The following is a 19,185-nucleotide window of genomic DNA, read 5'->3' as shown; positions in this document are numbered from 1 at the left end:
CAAAAAAAAAAAAAAAGAGTGGTCCAAAATTCCAGCAGGGAGGTGTGAGAAACTCACTGGTGGTTACAGGAAGTAATTGATTTCATTTATTTTGTCCAAAAGGTGTGCTGCTAAATATTAAGTCAAGGGTGTCGAAAATTTTGTCCAGTCTATTTTTGCAGTTCTGTGTGGAATGGATCAGATTTGGCTTTTGTTCCTTCTGCTTTTTTGTGTTGCTTCAATGCAAAAAAAAAAAAAAATAATAATAATAAGCATGAGAATACCAAAGACTTTGTGAATGCAACAATTTCTGGGAGATGTGGTGCATTATCTGACAGAAATGCAGTGGTGCCAATATATTTGGCCATGGCTGTATATTTTGTTGAGACAGGTACACTTTATCCTATTGCTTAGGCATAAAGGGGATTAAACATGAAACACCCATGGGTGGAGGCACTATTCCAGTTTGTGTACAGGTCACTGGGGATCAAAAGATGCTGTGAATACCAGTGGCTGCTTTTACATTTCAAACATGTCTTTTGTTCACGGTTTTATCAGAGATGCCTTTCTTCCATCAAAAGTTCCAAGAATGGCTTTTTTTAAAGCACTATTACCATAAGAGGCCAAAGTAAATGAGTGTTTGGTTGTTTTTCCAAGCTAATGTGGTAGTTCCGAGTCTTTTAGGGCGGACACCCAAGCTAAATAATGCCCCGGTCAAGATAGCTCTCTTCTCATTCTAAGTGCCATTTAAAATCAGCCAGAAGCGACCTGTCAGCTGACAGTCACAAAGGCGTATACAAAACAACGCTGAAACACACAGAAATGACCAAACATAGGGACTTGTCAAAGAGGTGGAACAATATTTTACCTGCGAGACATATCGGCAGACAGGTGAACAAACCAAACAGAAACGGTCCGCCTTCAGCCCGCTGTTGTTATGTCCGTTCACTCTGTGGCTGTCCGTTCTGTAGCTCAGAAAGCGCCGTCACATACCGGAGAACAATGGGATAAACCAGGAAAAGCGGAAAATAGAGGGCAACTGCTCACAGTCTGTTTCCGAGAATCCTTAACGGACCTGGTTATTTCCTGGCTGCTGACACGATAATAAAGGACACAGGTGTTGAGTGGTTGCTCTGGCTAGCCGCCGCCATGTTTAGTTGTCTAGCTGTCAAACCTCGTGCTACATTCACGGCTCCTCGGAAAACACTACCGGTTTGGGGATCAAAGGTTAATGGTGAGATGGATAATCGCCTGATAAAACCTATTGCACTTATTACATATTTTCGTGATCTTCGTTTAATTATTTGTATGTTTGCACATCTCTGACACTTATTTGTACTAGAATAAAACACCACAAAATCACTAACTCTGAAAGTTTGTTCAAATACTTGGAGGGGGGTAACCCTGAAGCAGAAACCAATTACCACACAAGTGGCACATGCTAAATCTAGTTTACAAATTTATACTATAAAATACTGAGGAAAAGTCAATATAAAAATAACAAATGAATAAATTGCCCGATTACTTGAATGACACCAAAACCATCAGGTTTCATGTTTTACTGGTAGCTTGATCAATAGTGTCTTCATTGGAAGTGCAGGCAACATCAATCAGCTATTCACATCCTCAGCCTTAGCCTTCTGAAAGCCCAGCAGCAACTGTCCTTTAAATCTCTGGGTCCACTTTTCTCCAAATCACTTCCTTGCACTTGTGCAAATTTACATGGACTTGTGATTAACACATGGTCATGCATAGGTGTCGTTACACCCCTTAACCTGGGGTATGTGCCCCAGTATTGTTATTCTGTGCTCAAGTAAAATCCCATGTTCGAGTTTTAATAAGTTCCTATATTTGGCAGTGGATTCATTTAGATTGATAATAAGGGGAAAAGAAATGATATGTTCTAATCCTTAATGTCAAAGCAAAATACAAGCTCAGGCACAGTGGTCAGGGTTCATACACCATGGTGCACATGTTTGCACATCGTAACTGATGCACTACAGCAAACACACAGCTGGGCTGAGGTGTGTGACAGTGACTAAGTTAAGTTTGTGAATAATAATGATCTTATTTTGACTCATACATTAACTTATTTAGATGGACATAAGAAAATTCTTTAGAGGAGGGAAGAAGAGCAGAATGAAGTTCAGAGAGATTCAGGTGAGAGTGGTAAGACCTGGCTGTAGTTGGTAAACAAGCTAACATTAGTTTAGATAGCTAGTACATAACCAGGCACAGATATTTAATATGAAGTAAATTAGGATTCAATGTCGCCCATGACTCCAAAATCACTATCTCATTCACTACTCCCTATATAATGTACACTGAACAGTTCATGCAGTATAGTAAACTGAGATTTTGGACACTTACTATTTACTAATCATCAACATTTTCCATCATCACTAACAGCTGTAGAACTAAAGATTTTCCCTCTGATAAAATGCAGAGCATTGCAGTGTAGGATTGCTAGTTAATATAAGAAAACAAGATAGTTTAGCTCAAGATTGACTCATTGACTACTTCCTGTTTTCAAAATGCAGAGTAGAGACAAGACAATTGGGATTAATCAAATAATACTTGCAGAATGTATGTTACCTGCAGCTTTCTAAACAAACAACAACAAAAAAAACTGCTTTATACTTGGGGTTTAGTTTACAGCACAATGGATGTAAAAGCAAAACAAAGAAACAAAAAACTCAAGCAAATCATGTACACACATTATTTATTCTATATATCTAGTTTATAATATAGACAAAACTGATTTTTGTTTGTGAAGTAAAGAAAAACACAAAGAAAAAACAATATTTAATGTGTAATCTTGGACAATTGTATGAGGAAAAGGACAGACACCAGACAGGGTTTCTGTGGGTCCTAATGTCCACAATCCAATAATCTGAATTTTAGGTCCGAAAAGTCTTACTAGGCAGGTTGGGTGGGGGGCCTCCAAAAGTTAAGTGCCCCAGGGCCTGTGAGGATTAAAATCCCGCCCTGGATCATGAGTTTCTATAGCTACGTAAGTTCATATACGAGTCACCTGACCTTACTCATATGCAGTTTCAGAATTTCTGATGTAAAAACCATATTTTCCTATATAACTGCATCTGCCATAATCTGCGGTAATCAGATGTTGTTAGTCTCCTGGCCTTTTCTGAATGAGCCTACAGACTGGATTTTCTCTCTCAGTTTTTCCTCCCAGTCTCTGCACCAATTCAGGCTCCGCTCCAGGTTCTGGTAACGAGTAGCTAATTTGTCCAATGACCGCACCGCCTCAGGCAGATCAATGGTCAGGCCGGCCCTCTGCACTGCTGCCTGAAACTTGGCTGGAGATGCTGTCGCCACGTAACACCTGCAATAAAAATGTACTGATAATACCATAGTAAATCGAGTAAGTACCCATTTTCCACAAGTCAGTCAGGTGTTAGCACACCCTGAAAAAGATGGAAGTGCAACACTTTTCAGAAGTCTCTGCCCACTTGATACGTTTTAACACGAATTTACAAAAGTGCCAGCACCAGAAATGAAGATAGTCAATGTACTGATACTAACATATCTTTTCAGTTAGAGTTTTCCGTCTTTTCCTCAGGAGACAGATTACTGTTTAACAATGCAATGAAATGACATACAGTAAGTGATGAGGTACAACATAGTGGTAAACATTCCTCAAAGTTCACAGACCCACTTCTTGCTTCAGCTTAGAGTGGCAAAACATAAAGTAGTTTTCCTGTACAAGAAGGGGTTATTAATGACATTTCATTTGTGGTCACTCTCAGTTTAACCTCCAAATAAAGTGGTTTAGGTAATCTGCCTAAACTGTACAGCCTCACAGGGCTGCTAGCTTGGCTGGACACTCTAACCTAGCCTGGTGTGGTGCAGTTTAATTGCAGCTGTGCCACCTCTGTACAACGCAAAACTCCCAGTACCACAATTTATAGTCTTTAGCTAGTTTGTCTTATTTCTCCATGGTTTTTGCAAACATTTCACCAAAAGTCTGAGTTGTGAGATAATGATAACAGCAAACACTTGCTTGGCTCCATCGGTGACGATGTACCCATATACCTGGCATTTAGTTATTTTTTTTCTCACTGCATCTCAGTGCATGCTGGATGCAGATGTTGTGTTTTTGTGCCACATATTCCAACCACTGAATAGACAAAGAAGAAAAACACTTGTACTGGCAAGTGTAACTGAATACATGTAACATACAGTAGCTAAAAAGACACTTAGGTTAAACTCCACTAAATGGGACACCTACGCCATCTAGTAGTAATAGCAAGGACTTATGGGTAAGCCTCAAAAGAGCAAAAGATTCTCAAGAGAAGTAACATGTTTGTGAATGGCTGTGGACAAAAAGAACATTAATAAACTTGTAAAGTACTTACAAGTTAAGCTAGTGCTTGTTGGTTAGATATTACATGGTTTACAATTATTTTGTCATGGTTTTGGTAAGACAGCTAGCAGACAGCTCACACAATGTAGAGTTTACATACGTATGGTATAGCTATAATGTCATCTTCTAAGAAATTTGTCCTGTACACTTTCAAGCAGGAAACAGATCAGGGTGCTAAATTATAAATGTAGGCTACGCACATTGGATGGTAAGGTAATTTAAAATAATTGTGAAAAATACAGATTCTTTTGCACTACGTTGTAAGGCAGAGGTGGTGCCACCAGTATGAAATGATAGTCTGGAGCCCTGCATTAAGGTTAAGCTGTTAGTTGTGATTTTGAATCAGTTATGCATTTTATTGAGAAGCATTTCTGTTAGCCATGATTGGCATGCCCTTTTATTTAATAGCTAATTGGTTAGTTTATACCATATGAATGAACAATTAATAATCAGAGGAGGTTTGTGTACGGTTCACTTAAATACGTGATATTCCCATAACATTGTCACATCATGAGAATTTTGTATGACTTGACTTATAGTAGGGACTCACTTGATTCTCACCACAGTAACTTGGGACTTGTTTTAGACTTGAAGGTTAAGACTAGGTTTTGACTTGCACATGTGTGACTTATTCCCACCTCACCTGTTCAGTACTTTTGGTTTTGCCTGAAGAAGGATACTATTTGCTCACCAGGGTAGGTCTTTACTAAAGCTTGCTACACCCCACTTAGTCGGTCTGCAGTTGGGTTCCAATTTAGATTATTATACAAAATTGTTACACTGAAATCATAAGTGTTTTGTGTATGTGACTAAATAGATGAATCCAGTATATCTGACCTGTTGAGACCAGGGCTGTGAGGACAATGGTAGTGATGCCAAACAGCCACAGCTGTGTGAGGACACAGCATATAATGGTTTTCCTCCCAGCATCTCCTCATGGTTTCCAGGATCCCTTCATCAGTCACTGTTCCAGTTGATATCACCTGTGACAACTAGAAGTAGAACACAAGGAAAGAACACACAAATATTTGGATTGTAGATGGGGAAGTCCTACTAGAAAACAAAAAAGGTAAGGTCTTAGTAGACACAGAGAATAAGCACACATGGATGTATACAGTAGGTGCAGTAAATGTTGGTAAGATTACCAGTTTGCGCTGGTTTTCAGGCAGTGTGTGTCTATGTAATTGTTGAAACTCCTCCATCATATTCTTCACTGAGGTTCCGTCTCTGTCCAGCAGCAGCCAGAACACTCGCTCCAAGTTGTATGGGTCCTACAAACCCACAAGTCAGAGTGACACAGCATCCTGAGTAATGCAACTTTTAACTTGTAATGGCCTTACACACATACACAGTGGCCAAAAAGCTTTACACCCTGCCTATGTGGGTGCACTGGTCTCTCATTCTGTCCAACAATTTGGTCCAGAACAAGATATCTCAAACAACCCCAACCAGATTACCATGAAACGTATTATAAACACTAGAGGACAAATCCTGATGTTTCTTGTAACCCTGTCCTTTAGTGGCACCATTAGACCAAAAACAGTTAAAATACTTCAGGAAATATCAAACTCTAAAGTGCTGAAAAGGTTGGATTCTATGTAATTTACTCAACCACCACCCACAGGTCTACATGACAACTTTTCATACAGGATATCTCACAGTTTAATAGACAGATTGATATGAAATGAATGTGTTCCATCATCTCAGAGGTTGACCATTTCTGATTTTAAAGACCCTTGAAACAAACTTTATATTTTAACACCATTACTTGTGATACTAGGGAAGGTTGTAAACAGTTGTCTTGGTGCTTCGGTACATATGCATGTGTCTATACAGATATAAACATGCGTGCACCTGTATTACCTATGTAATGATTCAGCAGGCTGTAGTCTGCTGAATCATTTAGTAACAGTTTTCTTTTTAATAGGATTGCAAAATCATTTGTATGTATGTATGTGCCATTGTTGGCATCATATACAATATGCTGAGCCTCTAGGTTTTATAATAATAATACATTTTATTTATAGGGAGTCTTTCAAGAAACTCACTGTCACCTTACAAAATAAGTCAGGTCTTTTTAATCAAATGCCACAGAGGCTATACTTTTCAGTTGTATTAGTTTAAACGTCCACTCTGGACAGCAGACACCTTAAAATCTGAGAACACGTGATGTGATCACAGACAAATTATATATGGAAATCTGGAGTTAATGCAGATATTAAGTGAAACAGAAATAAATAGATGTGTTTTTGCAATAGGTCACTTTTTACTTCAAACCAGGTATGTGAAAGAACCATTTAAAGTGACATCTCTAAAAATATAAACAGAAATAAAAGTAGTAACAGTAGGCTGTGAAATGGTAGTACATGGACGTCTACAGCAGAAGCCAACGTTTGTATCACATTAGCAGCCAAGCCAGTCTGTCATACTTTGGATTTCTCCATGCACTTAAGTAAGCATGGAGCTGTAGTAAGTGCCATAGAGCAAGAGCAAAAATAAGTGTTTTTAGGTTTAACTAGCTCTGCAGTGCTGTACAACAACACAGCTGGGTATTGTCCAGTCCACGTTGCTATGTTGACTGTTTCCCAATAGCATGCAGCTTTAGCCTCAGTATTATATCATGTATGCAGCTAACCTGTGCATATTTAAAACCCTTTTACAGGGCTGTTAATTTAAAATGAGTTTGCTGGAAACCAACTCACAGAGTTAGCATTAAGTAACTTAACTGTCAATGTACAACTGTCAAAACTCTGCTGAAGTGTATTAAATGGTATGTTTGTTTGCACTAGTGTAAATAAGCAGCAAATGTTAGTGTGCCTAGCCTAAAACAACTTCATCGCATGTTAATTTTTAGCTTTAACTAGCTCTGCAGTGCTGTACAACAACACAGCTGGGTATTGTCCAGTCCACGTTGCTATGTTGACTGTTTCCCAATAGCATGCAGCTTTAGCCTCAGTATTATATCATGTATGCAGCTAACCTGTGCATATTTAAAACCCTTTTACAGGGCTGTTAATTTAAAATGAGTTTGCTGGAAACCAACTCACAGAGTTAGCATTAAGTAACTTAACTGTCAATGTACAACTGTCAAAACTCTGCTAGCAACAGCTGGCATTTCAGCAGACAGAATCAACAGTCAGCTAGAAATTAGAAGCTGCTTTTGTTTACTTCTGTATCTAATATTGATATTAGTTTTGGTCTTAAACTCCAGGATCAGCTGAGCTTTAATTCATTAAGTCATTTAGTGAGTAACATAACCAGAAGAGAAGTTACTTCTCAAATGTAAAAATGTTCTGGCTTTTCTGGTTCATATTATTGCCATCAGAATTACTCTCAGGTTTCCTGACCATTTGTCAATGCAGGTCATTAATTTGAGCACTACTGAAAATCACAGATTCAGCAGGCATAATGTGTGATTTCATTGTCAGAACAAATGTTCTTACAGCAGTAATCAGTCTACCTGCAGCAGTAATCAGTCTACCTGCAATGTTTCCTGCCCCTCCAGTGGGCACCACCACCTCCAGCTCAGGTAGGGCAGCATCAGCCTCACCCAGCTCCAGACCACTGAGCTCCAGGTAAGCATAGATGAAGTGGGCAAGCTGGATCATGACTCTAGACCAGTTGACTGAGTTGAGGCTCATGAGACCATGAGATTTGACCAGCTCCTGATCAGCAAAAATACGCCGCAAACGCTGGTCTATGTCATCTGATGTGCCATCCGCTACAGAGGCACGGCGGTTTAAATCACACAGTATTGAAAAAAAGTGTTAGAATACAATTGTGGCTATTTGGTTCAAAAAACACCACTAGTCATTTGGTCTCTTTAGGTTTACCTGCAAACACATGAACATTATCCTCAAGACAAGTGATCATGTGTTTCTCCTGGACTGGAGTGACGCGATCTCGGGGGTAAACAACCACCACATCCAACCCAGACAAACCTTTAACACTTTGGATGGCTGATCCACCTGTGTCTCCTGATGTACCTGGAGAGTTAAGCCACAAACAGACTGATGCTGATTCATTGCATTTATTATCTTCAGGACATATCTTCACCAAAGATTCTTCTTCTTGGGAGCAAGAATGTTCTAGTAAATGCCATTACAGTGCTGGCTGTCAGTGTCAAAGGCCTCAGCCTCATTTATTAACATATTCTGGCTAAAATGCTACTTTTCAGATGTTTGAGGTTTCAATATATTTTGTATTATCAAACTCAAACTGTTTTGCTATTTCCATTTATACTGTATGTGTAATATAGATGACAACTCATAATGTGCATATCCATGAACCTTAATAGAAATGTCTCTACCTGATTCTGTGGTTAATTTGTACTGAAGGGCAACAGCTTTCTCCATCAACTTTTAGTGAGTGCCTACAATTGTTTTAGACAAAGATCGGTAGAGACTTTATTTATCCATAAAGGAAAAACTTGTTTGATCACCATTACACAATAACAAAACCATACATAATAAGCCACCAGACACAGATAACACATATTCCAAAGACATAGTGGAGTTCAGCATAGGAAATGATCTAGTAGCACCTCTCAGTCCGTTTCGATCAGATGGGAATGTGGAGCAGCTGACACTGAAACCTGCTCATTATATTATATAATTAAATGATGTGCATCTTTTTTTCCCTAAGTGGATAAATGAAAACTATGTCTTTGGAATGCAGCATGGTGGAGCAGTGGTCAGTACGATCACCTCACAGCAAGAAGGTCCTGGGCCAACCTGGGTCCTGGGGTTTGCATGTTCTCCCTGTACCTGCGTTGGTTCTCTCTGGCTACTCCTGCTTCCTCCCACAATCCAAAGACATGCAGCTTAGGTTGACTGGTGACTCTAAATTGCCCGTAGGAGTGAGTGAGTATGAGTGGTTGTTTGTCTACATGTCAGCCCTGTGATGGACTGACAACCTGTCCAGGGAGTACCCTGCCTTTCACCCAATGTCAGCTGGGATTGGCTCCAGCCCCCTCGTGACCCTCTTCAGGATAAGTGGTATAGATACTGGGTGGATGTCTTTGGAAAGTGCAAGTCAGACAATGTAAATGAATGTGTATCATGTCTGTGTGTTCAGGTTTTACTGAGTTATGATGCAGAGAAGAGTGCAATTTTTCATACAAATTGTGGTAATCAGATTATCAGTACTTCGATCCCCTCCAGGGTCTCCTGCCTTGCCCACATTAGCATTAACTTTTCCCTTACATGGAATTCAGGTCCCTGGCCTAAACCAGGAAACAGCTGCATACACGTAGGTATGTGGCAATAGAGTAAATCTTTGGTTAAGCAATGACTGATCTTCCTACCATTTTAACCAAGTCGCATGTAGAACATACAGTAATTGCTCTTATTAACCTGTTGTAGATGCGTGCTTTCAACACTTTACCTCCACAGCAGCCCATTTGGAGGTAGAGGGCAGGATGTCTGATATTATGTATTTTATTGATCTTGTCACATCAAGACCTGGACTACAACCTGCTGTCATAAATATGAAAGCTGAACAGACCAAAGCCAATGGAGCATGAGAGGGGCCAGATCTAAACGATCCATCTAACCATTATCACCTGTTTACCTGGGGTCAGGTGGGCAGCAGGCTTAGCATGGAAAACCAGACGTCCCTCTCCCCAGGAACGTTCTCCAGCTCCTCCTTTCTTCTATGTATTCTGGCTCTACCCCACAGCCTCCTACCAGTTGAACCTGCCTGGAAAACCTCCAACGGAGACACCCAGGAAGCATGCTAATCAGATGCCTGAACCACCTCAACTGGCATGTTTTGACACTAAGGAGCAGGGCTCTACTTGGAGCTCCCTCCAGATGTCTGAACTCTGAACCCTATGTCGATGGCTGAGTCCAGACACCCTGTGACAGAAACTTATTTTGACCTGTTCTATTCTTGATCTCATTCCAGAGACATCAGCTGTTTTTTTATCACAACATAATCAAACATAGCTTTCTTACCTACAAGAATGGTAGCTCTGCTATTCTCTTTTCGCACGAAGTACTCAAGAATATGCACAGTGCAGGTCATAGCCAGGTCCTTAAAGGCCAAAGTCTCTCCATGGAAAAGCTCCAGTATTGACAGATCCTTGTTCAACCGAGCGATTCTGACCACCTCAGGCACTGAGAAACTAGACAGCGCTTCACCCACCAGGACTGGGAAAGGGAAAAGGATGGGAGAACATTTTCATTTTCATTTTCTTAGTTTTTGCAGATCAGTTGTAATGAAGTAGGCTTTCACTGTTTTTAAATTGGTTCTGTTTTATTCATTGCCTTTTTTTGACCCACTTCTCTGCTTTTTGTAGATAATGTCCAATGCCAAGACAATACTGTATCAACTAAGTTTAATCATGTGTGCAGGCTATTTTTGAATATATGTTTAATATTAATATTTTTCTTTCATGGTAGAAAAATGACAATGAAGTCATTTAGGCATGAAGAACTGGATGTTTTTGCCATAGACACCACAATGGCATTTTAAAACAGTCAGATACTCCAGATTACTTAGGTGACTAATTGAAAATATAGGTTATAATGTGTGTCAGCTGATCCACAAAATGTTCGAAAGTAGTTGGAGACATAATCCGACACTGCGGCTTTTGTCAAATTGAGTTTCTGCAGCTGCTGTCTGACTTTATAATCCTCCGTGGTGAAAGACTGTGGTAAACAGGTGATAGGCCTCTCAACAGGTGGTATTAAGTCACAATTCACTGTGAATGTCTTCCTTATACAAACATGCCAATAATACATGCAATAACGAAGCCAGACATCACTATAATCCTTTAGACATCTATTAATATTACATTTCTCTATATGTACTGATGAATATTTCTCCAGCTCACCTTCCAGGTCCTGTCTGGGGATCTGCTGACTGGGAATAAAAAGCGAGGCAACCTCCACCACCAGTTTGGTGTAGGTCAGCCCCCTCCAGCTCCTTAGGGTGTCCGGGGTCAGCACAGGCACACTCTCTGGCATGAACATCCCCCCATCTGGAGCGTAGCCCGAAAACAAAACATCCCGGAAGTTCCATCCATGAACCCCACCTCGAGTACTGCAATACTGCATTGGACAAACCTATGAATGGAGACAGTAGTCTTTCACAATAAAACATTGAATAAAATAGCACACCACTGATACCATGGGTATTTAATCCTCAAAACTATTCATGACAAGCAGTCAAAGGGAAAAGTACTGTCATCTTCCATTAAACACACAAGGCACATCATGGCAGAAAGGGGTTTACAAAATGTGTAAATGTAGAACTTCCTAATGCAACTATCAGAAAACTGTGTCAGATCAGCATTTAGTTTGAAGCATGCCGCAACATTTATGAGGTCTGTGCTTTGTGGTAATGACCTCTTAGAGTCACAATTCAAAACAGTAAATGAACAGTGAACACTTGAAATTTCACTTTACTAGAGCTCATAACTGATTATAGCTATTATACTGTACCTGCGAAGTCAGCAAACACTCTGTGTATTACTCTACCAATGACACTAGCAGAGCATGCAGAATACTTACCTAGCACTCTAGTAAAAAGAATTTAAAGAACTGTTCTTGTTCAGTGTCTTTCAAATACAGTAACCAATATGCATTTACAGATGGCTTGGCCCCAGTTTATGTTTTTGTTCTTTCTACACTAAAGAGTACCTATCTGTTGACAAGCTGTGGACTAGCCCAAGGAAGTGAAAAATTAACTTGAACTTTGGAACAACCAGTATGTGTAAACTACTTATGATACTGCAAGCCTAACTGGCTGACTTCTTCCTGATATCTTCATACATTCATATGCACTATTTTATCATTTCATAGAAAATGCACATTAACTTTATACTGTATATGTTTCTCTTTTTTGGATAATTATTCCTTTAATCACATGAATGTTCTCCTCTCTCCTTTTATTTAGTATTGCTTTGAGACAGAACAAAACTACCCACCTGTTACTCATGTTGCTAACAGTGCTTTTGAATCATTTCTGTAGTGTTCAGAAATAACATTACTGTCCCCGCTAGGTCACAAAAAGACCTCAGATAAGCGGCCATACAGAGCTTTAACGGAGGTGTCAGCATTAACGACGACCTCAGACGTACCAACCTCCAACTATTAGAACAATTTTCTCTTGTAAAACCTAAAAATATTGTTTGAAAAAACTTTGCAAACATAAATCTCACCTTTGTGTCGCTTTTCCAAGTAATATTTTTAGTTTTTCTTCGCCTTATATGTGCCACAGGAGAAGCCGCAAGGGGCTCGTTACTGCCCCTGGTGGCCGGAGAGCAAAATACACTCGCGTAGACATTACAGTGTTTTCCCCAAGACTGGCCAGGTAATTATGGGACTGACAAATAGAGGCAGACAATGATTCAGACAACTTTTACCCACAGGCAACTTAAAGCAGCCTAACCTCTATGTCTTCGAAGTGTAGGAGTACCACTTGCAACAGCCAGGTTCAAACCATTGTATAGTATTGATATGGTCTGTGGTTGAAAGCCAAAGGCACCTGTGGGGTGGCAACATAGCGAGACACTTAACCACTGAAAGCAAAAACAGAAGTTGCACAAAAGGTGTGGCCACAGAATTTTATTTAAAACAGCATTTAACAGTATAATTCTTTAATATTTCCCAAATATCAATTCAATCCCTAAGAAAAGAATTTATTGTCAGGTTATTGCTGGTTTGCAGTAATTGCGTGATCACACCATTTCACAATGAAAGACATTTATTTATACCATTAACTTTAATGCACATCTGTAAACATGTAAAAGCATCTGTCTTAACACTGGAGACATTACAAAAAAGTGCTTACAAAATTGGAACCATGCAAATAACTGACAAGACATAAACAGCATAGTGACCCTTGCCGAACACATTGCGCACACACACTCACAAGCATGGGAAAGAATAAACAAACATTAAAGGGAGGAACATGAGGATGCCATCATTTAGTAACAGTCTGTCAAAAGTGTCAATTTGTCTTGTTCTTAGAAGGCTTGTCCCTTCTTGGTCTCTTCATACTGAACAGTTATTCTGGATATTTATCAGCGATTAGATACTCTCATCTATCAAAATGAAACTTAAAAAGGGTGATGCTGCATGAAGCAGGAAACAAAATGTCTTATTTGTTTTTTTGTTTTTTTTTTTTTTTTTAGAAAATAGGTTATAAAGCCTCCCATTTTAAACTTTAGGTCTGTCACACTGTGGTTTGACTCGAGTTCAAAACATTCAATGAAAACATTTTTAAAGCACTGCTAACTCACAGCAAAAAAGTATTTAAATCTAAGCCTATGTAGTTTGCAAGTCCTCTTCATGCACTCCAGATGGCCTGTGAATAGTGACCCATGTACTGCTCTTCAGGCCCTGTGCTTCAGGGCATTTAATTTAAAATAGAATAATGGATATTGCATTACAGTGCCAAGCAACACACAGTGCCCAAAGACTAGGGTTTCTAAAGTAATTGGACACTTTGCTAATAAATGTTTCTTTAGCAGCTGTTGGTTAAACATTAGCACATGCACAAAGGGGCTAATGTGACTCAGAGTTGATTCATTCAAACTGAGGATGAGTTGTCTGTCAATATGAAGAATAAAGAGGTGACCACGCAAATGAAGAAGACAATAACGAGCCTGCAAAAGCAGATATGAATGAGAGAGATATCAAAGGTAGTTGGTTTGCTAAAATCAGGAGTTTGGTACATTTTCAAAAAGCATGTGGACACAGAAAGACTAGAAAATGTCAAATGACCTGGCTGACCGAGGAGCACAGTGTTGTGGAGGAGTGGAAAGCAACCCAAAACACCGCCTCATGGACCACACAAACATGGAGCTGGTTCTGATATGGTCTGAACAGGTACAGCTGCCAATGCAACTGGCACACTAACATTCACTGTAGATTTTTTTATTATTTCTAATTTCTTCAGCAAAACAGTGACCTGAAGCATGCAGCCAAGACAGCACTGGAGTGGCTTCAGGACAAGTCTGACTATCCCTGAGTGGCCCAGACCTAAACCCCCCGGAGCATCTAAACAGGGGGCTGTGGCTCAGGAGGTTGAGCAGGTCGTCCCCTAATCACAGGTTTGTCTGGTCGATCCCAGCTTCTCCGGTCCACATGCTGAAGTGTCCTTAGAAAGACGCTGAACCCCGAGTTGCTCCTGGTCTTGTATGATTGTTTTGCCCTTCATCAGTACGTGTGAATGGTGAATGCGTGTGTGGACAAAGTACTGAATTAAGGGTCATAGCACTTAAGTCAATGACAGATTTTAGTGGTTAATTTTTAGTAATTTGCAAAAATTAACCCAAACATTTCTCACTTTGTCACTAAGTGTAGCCTGATGGGCAAAAATGGCAAACTTATCCATTTACAATAAAATGTACCACAATAAAGTCATCAAAAAGGTATAACTGCCAGTTTCTCCTAAATTAAAATAAATAAATAAAAATTCTAATATGATTATTATTTTTTAAAATAAAATTATTATTTGCATTAGCCCAGATCGTGTGTATTTCCACATCTTGTATCCAAAACTGAGTTGCAAAATATTTTTGGATTTGATCTTCTGGCAGACTGTTAAATACTTTATATACTGTACTTTCCTGGTGTTAGACTTTTGTTCATGGTTTTCATTAAGTTTAGATTTTGCTAATTAAATTACCAATGAAAAGGTGTATTCAACCCTTTAACTGCTAATGTATATATTTTAAATATAAGCAGACACTAAAACAAGGTTTTGCTAAAATGACCAACTACAATAAAATTTACTAGTTTTAGATTAAAAAATAAACCGATTTTTTTTCTATTCTGTATTTGTCAAGCGAGACAATGACAGATAATGACAATTCTCATTTGTTAAGAGTTGCTGAGTAGTTTTTAACTTAGTTTATTGTTCTCAGTTCTAAATCAAAGAGCTCTTCTGACACAAACCCCTCACAAATAAATGTGCTCTTTGAGCAGCTTATCGACACATTTTAAAAGCATTGTATTCTTACATACTGAAAGCAGAGCTTCCATACACCCAACCCCTTAATAATATTAAAGATTACATTTCAATAGTGTGTTTTTACTAGGATGGTCAAGTAAGATCTGGTTTCATCTTCTACAACAGAAAAAAACAGAAAGGGAAAATGATGAGCTCTTAAGGCTCCACCTAATTTCTAAGGAGTGTTCATAAAATTCTACTTCTAAAAAATTATACATTACATAAATACTTCAGTTGCCTTGGACATGGGTTCTTACCATTCTAGGCATAAATATGAAGGGTCATATTTGGAAATCCTGCACTTTGTACAACATGAGTGACGAGTGAATTACAATGAGCTCTTCAGTAAGAACTCTCGTTTCATCCTTGCTCAGATTAATGTGAGGGAAGTTTTTTAACTGCATGCACTATTGACCTAGAATGCCTTCATATGGGTACGCATTAAATTACACTCACCAGCCACTTTATTTGGTATATCTGTATAATTGTGTGCACTTCAGTGCAACACTTTGGCCTTAACATCTGTGTCTATGAAGCTCAAAATGTTTCAGTTTTGGGTGAAATTGTCATCAATAAATTCAATTATATGTTTATTATTGTGGTCATAGTTGTGTTGTATTAACCTACATTATATTTAGAGGCGTCTCTATATTTTTGTCCTCTCCAGCTACATACATGAGAGAGTCAGAGTATTAGGAACACCTCTGAATATAACGTAGTCCAGTACAACACCACCTTTAACTATTGACCTCAATATTAAAAATATAATTAAATGTATACATTTATGGCAATTTCACCAAAAACCAAAACATTTTCAGCTTCATAAAAACCAGTGTTAAGGTGGAAGTGTTATATTGAAGTGCATACAATTGTACAGGTGTACCTAATAAAGTGGGTGGTGAGTGTATACAAAAAAAAAAACAAGGTATCAAACATATTTTCAGCTGTACACAGCTTTCTGAGATTATATCTTTTCCATTTCTGATTAAAGGATAAGGTCAGTCATTTTCTCTATATAGAGTATTTCAAACACTCCCCACAATTAATATCCGTCAGTCTCTCAGTTATGGATTTGCTTATTTATCTGTGCCATAGATCTCCATTACTGTTCAATAACAGCAAAATATTTTTAAAAATGCTTCCCCGAAGGCTCTGAATGGCCTTAACTTTTTATAGAATATGAAGTAAGCAAGAGTCAAGGGCCCATGTATGAGATCTCTTGGAGTTCTTAACAAATATCAGGGCCTGGTGTTTCATAATGAAGAAACATATCACCCAGTGCAGCAGTGTGTCTCCCTGATGCATTTTTAATTGTTTTTGACCAACAACAGAGGCCTCTGGTACAGATGAATAAAATAATCCAGGACTGACAGGTGTTAATAGTGAGTTGAGGCGAATCTTTGTTGGTTTTGGTCTCTGCATGGAGAGTGTTGAAAATACTGTTAATATAGAAAATGACTGGCCTTATCCTTTAACCTTGTTAACATGTAACAAACTAGTTTCCGAATATTATAGCAGTGGTACATTTAAGTTAGCAAATTTACATTCAAATTAGAAACTAAACATAATCAAGTCATGACAGGTTTGCCACATATATCATATGTTATGTGCATTATACGTGATAAAATAATAAAACACTGTTAAGCTGTGCTGGTGTTTCACACTGTACATTATCAGCCTTAAACAAAGGTAATCACTGCCATTAACTCTGGGCTAGTTTAGCTAGTAACCCAGTGTTAATGATTTAATTTCCTTAAACATTTTAATTGCAGGCCTGTTCTCAATGTAAAACAGGTTTACAACAGCTTTACTCTGGTACTGAGTCAGACTACAGCAACCTGCTTGTCACTCCGTTCTTAGACTTCTGCTGCAGAAGCAAGAAAGGGTTTTTTTTCACTTAACATCAAGTTTGCACAGGATATGGAAAGATAGCAGTGCCAGTTCTTTTACCCTGCTTTAGCTTCTTGTGTTACTGCAAAAAAAAAACAAACAAACATGCAACTGCTGAACAACCACAAATGATATCGTATCACACTAATATCAGTCAATTTCAAACAACACCAAACCTAATTACTGCAGGCCTGTAACAAAAGAAACCAGCAGCCTTGCAATAAAGAGTATGAACTGTGAAGCAGAATGATTCACCATGACCATGGTATACATAAAGTATTGTATACAGATACATATAAACCCAGGCTGAAGAAAAAGCTCCGCAAATAATGCTCAGTGTGAAAAGCAAAATAAGGTCCTGTCTTGGTTCTGGCCTTTTAGCATTTTGCCAGAGAAACATGACTTTATCAGGAAACCTATATTTCCAATGGGACAAAAGGTGTTGTGGACACATAATGCTCAGGAAATTATTTTCAGGAGGTTGTTAATACAATATTCAATAGGCCCGTCCCATCCCATCACTTCAAAAATGTTATCAGACAGAAAATATAACCAGAAATACTGATTCTGGTTTCACATCATTAAACAAATAAGGCATACACAATTCAGAATTAAAAGCACTCAACTTGAAAAAAAATCCCTTAAAGAACAAACCTGCACTACTACTCAACCCAATTAAACATCTGCTCAATCCATTTTTGTTATAATTCTTGGCTTCAATTTCCAATATTTCTAGAATGTTTGCATGACTAACATTGGTAGTGTAGGTTTAATGCGGCTGCCTCTCCCTCACGTGGTCAGTGCAAATATCATCATCTGTTCACAGCAAATTTCCATTGGCGAGATTGCTGTGAGAGGAAGAGAAGGACCACATAACCGAGGTTGCCTTTTCCTATAATGCATCAAGACACAGGTGGCACCTCCTCCTCACTCTGAGGAAGGAACAGTTTCAACATGTCCTCCGGGTTTTCACACAGTCTCCACTGACTAAACCTCAGACACCGAGTTAAAAAGCAGTATGCTAGTTTCCCAACACACCTATCCAGGCTCTTCAGTGATCAGGTCCTCTCACACAACATGTTTGACATGACAATGTTTCTAATGTCTGAGCTCCCACCTATCACATCTGAGCAGAGATGGCAGGGGGACTTGAGTGAACAGGTTAGGAGTTACCCTGCAGCTCTTTGGCCTTGGTCAAGATGGTGTGGACATCTGAGATGGGGTAATCCTTACAGGATCACGAGGAGAGGAAAAAATAAATAAAACACTCTGTGTAAACCAGTTTATCTCAGCTGTGTGACTGAAGCTTTTTTGGTCATGTGTTTACAAAAACCTTACCTGCAGTAATCTCATATTCACTGTGAAGTCTCCTACCAGTAAGTTATCTCTGATGAGTCTGGAAACAGAAGAAATCAATAAAAACCACAATTCACATGAAAAGCCAGAGGCATCGATGCTCTATGGGCACAATCTGAAAAGCTCACATGAGCATGGCGCAGCAGACCAGGATGAGGAAGTGAAATCGGTCCTCGTCAGAAAACAAGGTGTCCCAGATGCGGATGACATCTGGCAGAAGGAATTCCTGAGATAACAATAAGGTCAGCCACCGGAATGTGAAATACTGGGGTTTGATGTTCTGCTCTTCCTGTGTGAACAGAAAAAAATGTGGGACATTAAAAGGAAATAGCAATGTTAATGCAATGTGTTTTGTTCAAAAGACAGGGGGGCTTCTTCATCTAATTGCCACAGAGGTCATTTGTGTTAACATTTTACCCCATACAGAGTATTTATAAGCGGTAATCACACATTTAATAAATGGTTGATTAGAGATAAGGACATTAAGTGCTTATTAAAGTATTCATCAGCTATTAAAACTTCTCTTGTGAAGACATGTTCTATATTATTAGATGTTTTACTAGAGAATGAGCAGGAAGTAGCCATGAAGCCTTGACTTTACCATTCTC

General features: G+C 38.9%; 3 protein-coding genes across 4 annotated transcripts in view; all 3 read right to left on the bottom strand.

Moving 5' to 3' along the window:
* The window catches only part of dqx1 (DEAQ box RNA-dependent ATPase 1), a 24,946-nt gene extending 23,747 nt beyond the window's left edge, over nucleotides 1–1,199 (bottom strand). For both annotated transcript variants that reach the window (XM_020618793.1, XM_020618794.1), the window contains exon 1: nucleotides 848–1,199. The gene's annotated coding sequence lies outside the window, so the exon portion shown is untranslated. The remainder of the gene's footprint in view (nucleotides 1–847) is intronic.
* A 1,041-nt stretch (nucleotides 1,200–2,240) lies between these two features.
* On the bottom strand, nucleotides 2,241–12,624 carry thnsl2 (threonine synthase-like 2). The gene is given in 10 exon segments (XM_020618672.1): nucleotides 2,241–3,325; nucleotides 5,204–5,358; nucleotides 5,512–5,637; nucleotides 6,733–6,794; nucleotides 7,410–7,431; nucleotides 7,813–8,087; nucleotides 8,200–8,352; nucleotides 10,324–10,518; nucleotides 11,205–11,436; nucleotides 12,534–12,624. Coding segments are annotated over 9 exon segments (1,437 nt in total). The 5' UTR covers nucleotides 11,428–11,436; nucleotides 12,534–12,624; the 3' UTR covers nucleotides 2,241–3,099.
* A 3,589-nt stretch (nucleotides 12,625–16,213) lies between these two features.
* LOC109970930 (TBC1 domain family, member 13) overlaps nucleotides 16,214–19,185 on the bottom strand; it is a 9,352-nt gene continuing 6,380 nt past the window's right edge. Inside the window, exons 8-10 of the mRNA XM_020618858.1 lie at nucleotides 18,706–18,866; nucleotides 18,560–18,617; nucleotides 16,214–18,449 (exon numbers count right to left, since the gene is read on the bottom strand). Coding sequence (XP_020474514.1) covers nucleotides 18,384–18,449; nucleotides 18,560–18,617; nucleotides 18,706–18,866 — 285 coding nt within the window. The 3' untranslated portion in view covers nucleotides 16,214–18,383. The remainder of the gene's footprint in view (nucleotides 18,450–18,559; nucleotides 18,618–18,705; nucleotides 18,867–19,185) is intronic.

This window comes from Monopterus albus, unplaced genomic scaffold, assembly GCF_001952655.1.
Source record: "Monopterus albus unplaced genomic scaffold, M_albus_1.0 scaffold209.1, whole genome shotgun sequence".
NCBI classification, from domain to species: Eukaryota; Metazoa; Chordata; class Actinopteri; order Synbranchiformes; family Synbranchidae; genus Monopterus; species Monopterus albus.
Note: the sequence above shows the minus strand (reverse complement) of the source record. Positions and strands in the feature narration are given on the sequence as shown.